At 31.9% G+C, this 6,170-nt stretch overlaps 1 protein-coding gene across 1 annotated transcript; it reads left to right on the forward strand.

The window, feature by feature from the left end:
• The first annotated feature begins 4,432 nt into the window (after positions 1–4,432).
• LOC120261636 (oligosaccharyltransferase complex subunit ostc-like) lies at positions 4,433–5,157 on the forward strand. Its single transcript, XM_039269593.1, has one exon. It carries the CDS (start codon positions 4,508–4,510, stop codon positions 4,967–4,969), a length of 462 nt encoding a protein of 153 aa, XP_039125527.1. The 5' UTR covers positions 4,433–4,507; the 3' UTR covers positions 4,970–5,157.
• Positions 5,158–6,170: the final 1,013 nt, after the last annotated feature.

The following is a 6,170-nucleotide window of genomic DNA, read 5'->3' on the forward strand; positions in this document are numbered from 1 at the left end:
AGTGACTAGTGTTTAATTTAAAAAAATAAAAATATATTTTTTTATAAAATGAGTTTTTTTTTTATAGTGTAAGAACAGCATTGAGTTTTTAAATAAAATATCAAAAAGTTGAAAATAAGAAAACTCTGTTCTCAAGGAATAAGAAAAACAAAAAAGGAAGGATATGATGCCATAAGAATTGCATGAATTATTATATTGCAAAAACCATCAAGAAAAATTCATAAATCAGAGGACATGAAATTCAAAGGAATCTCACAAAAAGGCAAGCATATTTGCAAGACAAATAAGAGTTAAAAGCATACACATGTGGCATTGTAGAGCAATGAATATTAGTCAAGAATTGAGTGCCAAAAACTTGATAAAAAAAAAACAACCAAAGCTTGTCCTAGTTAACTTTCCATTTCTTAGCACAAAACCAAACCATATGCTGTATGTTGGCTGTGCTCCACCAATTTTCTTTCTCCTTTCTATTTGTCACCTCCCTAAAGTTTAATAATAATAATTATTATTGCATGACCAAAATAAATGAATTTCTTTTCTAATTGTAGTAGGACGGCAATTAATAGATGTCTATAATTGCATTTTCACTAAAATTGGTTGATATATTGATACATTGTGAAAAAAAACTCTTTATTAAATTTTGATAATCAAAGTTTGATGTCTTTTCATTGATTTTGTATAATACATATAGTGAAAAATTTTAATATAACAGTTAGTTTTAATGAAATGATTTTAGTATGCACTGATTTCCTTAATGTATATGTCTTATTTATTATTAATTTTAAGTAACAAATACAAAAGATAAAAACAAGAAATCTTGTTTTAACAATTAAATAATAACAAAAAATCTCCCTTCAAAAACTAGCAATAAACATTTGCCATAATTTTATTATTGTTTTTCCATAGTAGTAATACACGTACAATTTATTTTGAGAAAAAAGATATCTAGAAAACATAATAAGCAAAAGAATTCTCAAAAGCTAACAATGATTTTCTAAGACCATTGGTTATATCATAATAAAATAATATCTAGATATCATTAAAAAATCATTAGTATAATTTTACTATTAAAAATAGTGTATCTAATAAAAAACTGATGTAGAAATAAAACAAACCAAAATACAACATAAGATACAGTGAAAGATGATCATGGAGATTGCTTATAAGTTATAACATCTAATAAATCACATATATATTTTAAGTAAGTAAGCCCATATTAACAATTAAGAACACCCACATAAAAATGAATCGATTAATAAATCTAGAATTTTTTATTTGTTTTCTTCTCTCAATTAAAAATGGAAAAAAAGCATACATTAAAGAAAAAAAAAAACATATGCTTGTACCAAACTAATCAATGGACAGAAGAACATGCAAGAAGAGGTGCCAAACTAATTCTTGATCCTAGAAAAAAATATAAATTATAAAATTAAAAACAAAAGAAAAAAAAATAAAGTGGAGTTGGCCTTGTCCACATTAAGACATGAATTCCGTCTATGGTCATCTCATACCAAACTTCAGTTCAGCGGCCTTTCAATCACATCTACATCTCCATCATCATATTCAAAACAGAAAAGCAAAAAAATATGAAGCATCAACAATATATATATATATATATATACAAACATGATCAGAAAAATTAAAGTAAAAAATAAAAATGAAAAATAAGTTAAAAATGAGGTTAAAGAAAAACAATATGCAAAGAAGTGCATGAAAATGAAGAAGAAGAAGAAATTAAGAAAGGATGATGATGATGATGAGGGTATCTTGCACAAGACCGTGCAGCAAGGCCATAAGCAGCGCATCGATGTACAGACCTATCAAAGCATGTACATAGTCTTGTTGTTGTTGTTGTTGATGATGATGATGGTGATCATGGATAGATCAGTACGACGATGCGGTGGTATATGGAAGCGTTGCGCGGTCTTGAGCAAAATCATCACTTCACTCATATATGGGATTTCTTACTTACTATTCACTACTTAAACTGCTGCTACTTCTTCTTCTTTTTTCTTGTTTTCTATCTTTTTTTTTTCTTTTTCTTTTTTTCTTCAATTTCTAAGGACCTAAAACTCTTCTTCTTCTATGAACCTTAGATATATTGAAAGACCAACTTCTTCTTCTTCTTCTTCTTCTTCTTCTTCTTCTTCTTCTTCTTCTTCTTCTTCTTCTTCTCTCTCTCTCACTCTCTCTCTCACTCTCTCTCTCTCTCTCACACACACACTAAGCACACCTGCATACACAGTACTAATACATAACTTTACTCTCTAAGTTCTACAATGAACTTTGTTTTCTTCTTCTTCTTCCCCTCCTCCTCTCTCCATCTCTCCCAAACACTTACTATACACAACTTTACTCTCTTTAGTTCTACGATGAACTTTTTTGTTCTCTCTCTCTCTCTCTCTCACACACACACACACACATTCTCTAAGAGCATATCATGAACTTCTTCTTCTTCCAAACACATGCATACACACTTATGCACAACTTTACTCTCTAAGTTCTACAATGATCTTCTTTGTTTTCTTCTCAAAGACACATATACACAACTTGACTCTCTCTTAAGTTCTACAATGAACTTCTTTGTTTTCTTTTTCCACCTCTCTCTTACTTACACCAGCACACTTTCTCTCTAAGACCATATATGCAATGAGAGCTTCTTCTTCCTTTTTCTCTCTTCTTTCTCTAATTAGACACATATATACAAAAACACAACTTCTAACTGTATAGAATGAATGAAGAATGAATGGATGAAGTTAGTATACTATATAGTATATATGATGAACTTATAAAACCCTAATGAAATAAAAATTAAAGTAGATATGTGTCTATCACAAGGTTGGAGGCAGCAAGGCAAGATGAGAAGGATGAAGATTAGAAAGAAGCAAGAAGGAGGGAGTAGCATGGTAGAGAACCAGGTAAGAGAGGAGAAAAGGGAAGCTTAAAAAGGGAGAAGGAGAGGTGGAGAGTGAGGAGGAGGAGACATTGATTCATGAAAATGAAAGGCAGGATGGCAGGTCTCATTGTGCTTGAAAAGGGCCTTTTCTTTGGGATGCTAACTGGTCTCTGTTTGGTTTTTTTTTATCATCCTCCTAACTACCTCTTTTACCCTTTTCCTCTTCTTTTATCTACTATATTGCCCTCACTTCATTAATTAATTTCACATTATTTGGTCAGTCAGAATTTTCATTTTTTATTACTTTTTTAAAAAAATTGTTTATAAAATATATTTATTATTATATATTGATTATTTATGTGCTCAAAATAATTGTTCAAAATGCTCTTTACCATATTGCCAATTAATTTTTAATTTTTTTTAAATATGAATAAACTATGTTCATTAAAAAAAAATTACAGAACAAAAAAAGAGATTTGAAACCAATACAAAGCTTATCTCGGTTTGATATTTACTTATTTAGTCTACTTTTTTTTTAAAATTATTTTTTATGCATTTCAATTATTAAAAATAAAAATAAAGGCCCTACAAAGTAGTATGTAGAACACTTGCGTATGAGCCTTGTCGGCCCAGTACTAATTCATTTAGGCCTTGTTTTGACTCATGTTAGATAGACTATAGATATAAGTGATTTTTATAATAGAACTAGTAAATTAAAAAGAATTTAATGTGTGGTTTGTCCCTAGTTTAAATTAAAAAAATACATATATATATATATATATATATGTTTTGATGCTATAAATAGGAGAATTCCAAAAATATACCATTACTTTTGTATATTTGATTGTTATGAATAAACTAACTTGTAGATGGTTTAATTAAATTGAAAATTTAAAAATTCCTTATTGTTTGCTACTTAATGGGTAAATAGCAACTGTGAAGAGGTATCCCCATTTTTCAATTGATAGCAATAGATATTTCAAAAATTTAATGGGTAATAGTGCACAAGTGAATTAAAATCAAATTGGGTTTTATGTTGATAAAATTGATGTCACCATGACATAATATGATCATCATTTATATTTATATTTATATTTCTATTTCTATTTCTATTTTTATATTTTTAGTTTGTATCAACCCTAACAAGTCGTATCACTATTTTGGAGATCACCATTAAAAAAAAATCTAACAAAATATTATCCTATGGACGTTTTGATTTAGTGATCAAAATAATAATAAATATTTTATAAAGTTATAGTTTTTTTTTTAAAAATATGAAATTCACAAAAAAAACTCATAGCTTGGTTTATATAAAAAAATAATTAAATATTCAAAAGTCTTATGTTTAAAACTGGTTAGAAATATTGGTGGTAATACATCACCTGATGTAAGCGTGGATTCACAATTTAAACCCCTCATTGTTCGTTGATTACACACCGGAAAAAAACATGGATTTTAGATAATTTTATTAATATATTTGACAAATTAAGTTTAATATATTAATATTAAATCAACATTATTATTATTATTATTCAATAAAAAAATATCAAAATATCTATCAAAGAAGAAGATCAGTGCTTGGGCGCCGCCGCATCTGCGATCTCGTTCGCCATGGATCCCTTCCTCTCGATCCTCAGCGTTGTGCCCTATGGCTTCCTCCGCCCTCCCCGCACTCGCCTGAAGCTCCCTTCCAACCTCGCCCTGCCATCGCCCTCCACCGTCCTCTCCCTCGTCCTCCTCACCTACTTCTGCGTCGTCTCCGGCCTCGTCTACGATGTCATCGTCGAGCCCCCTGGCATCGGCAGCACCCAGGACCCCTCTACCGGCACCGTCCGCCCCGTCGTCTTCCTGCCTGGCCGTGTCAACGGCCAGTACATCATCGAGGGTCTCTCCTCTGGTTTCATGTTCCTGCTCGGCGGCGTTGGCATCATCCTCATGGATCTCGCCCTCGATCGCAACCGTGCTCACAGCGTTCGTGTCACCTTCGCTTCTTTTGGAATCTCCTCCGTCGTCATCGCCTATGTTATGACTATGCTCTTCATCCGCATCAAAATCCCTGGGTATCTCTATTGATTCCCTTTTCCGGTTAGGCCAAGCAAGGTGAGGTTTTTTTTGGCTTATTTTAAAAAATTTCCTGTTTTTCTCCATTTAGACAACGATGAATTGGGAATGCTACTTAATGTTAGAACGGACCATCATCTGATACAGTTATTGCTGAGATTTTTCTTTTTATATGGAATTCGTAATGGTTTTGCTTATCATTTGATTCTCTTGAAATAAATGCTTAGCTTGCTGATTTGATTGAAGTGTTCTTTGTGTGCTTGCTTGCATTGTATTGAATGTATATGTGAACTCTGTGTACCCCATGAACTGTCTTTTTGTGTTTTCGTTTTAGCAGCAATGTTTTTGGTGTTGATTTGTTGTAGGGTATGATTGTGAACGTCTTACTAAGTTTGCAGCGTCACACATTATGACCTCCTTACCTGCAAAGTTTACAACATTATGCATTATGATCTCGCCTTTTACTAGATTAAGGATTCTGGTAGAATCAGATCCATAATTAGATTGCTTCAATTCTGTGAATAGCTCCATATATATACTAGTTCGATATGAAAAATTTAACAGTTAGTTACTTTCAACTCTAGTGAAATGATGTGTAATATTTGAGTGTTTGCAATTTATAAATTATATGTTAATTAGAACACAAAATATAATGCATTGCGAGCTGCATCCTAGATAGGAGAGGACTGTTTGAGGTTGATTGCTACAATGCCAACCATAAGGGAGAGCGGTTTGGGTTGTCACTAAAGTTGATTGTTGAGCTGTGCAAATCGTGGATTGGGTTACTATGTGTGGCTATGGCATCAAAGTGGGTTTCAATCTACATAGTGGGCTGGAAGAAGGACAATAATTTTGATTCATCCTAATATCTTTTCTTCGAGATATATATGGCCAGCTCAATATATGCTAAGGTTATACTTAAATTATCCTTGTACTTGTTGATTTTCCTTATTAGACAACCAATCATAATTCAGGTCTTCAAATTAGTTTGGTTTATGGAATAGAAGTTGATTTAGCTAGTAACCATTTCCTATTTCTCCAATGGTCTTATTGGATATAGTCATGTTCTATCACCTGCATGCTATAGGTGTTGTCATGATGGAGTATTACTTGCGAAGTTGCATCTCATAGCTCACTGCCACTTCTTTTGGTGAAAATTGTGAGCTCCCAGTTGTTTCAATTCTTTTGTGTACTACAAGCATTTTGTCCTTAT

The sequence above is a fragment of the Dioscorea cayenensis genome, chromosome 5, assembly GCF_009730915.1.
Source record: "Dioscorea cayenensis subsp. rotundata cultivar TDr96_F1 chromosome 5, TDr96_F1_v2_PseudoChromosome.rev07_lg8_w22 25.fasta, whole genome shotgun sequence".
NCBI classification, from domain to species: domain Eukaryota; kingdom Viridiplantae; phylum Streptophyta; class Magnoliopsida; order Dioscoreales; family Dioscoreaceae; genus Dioscorea; species Dioscorea cayenensis.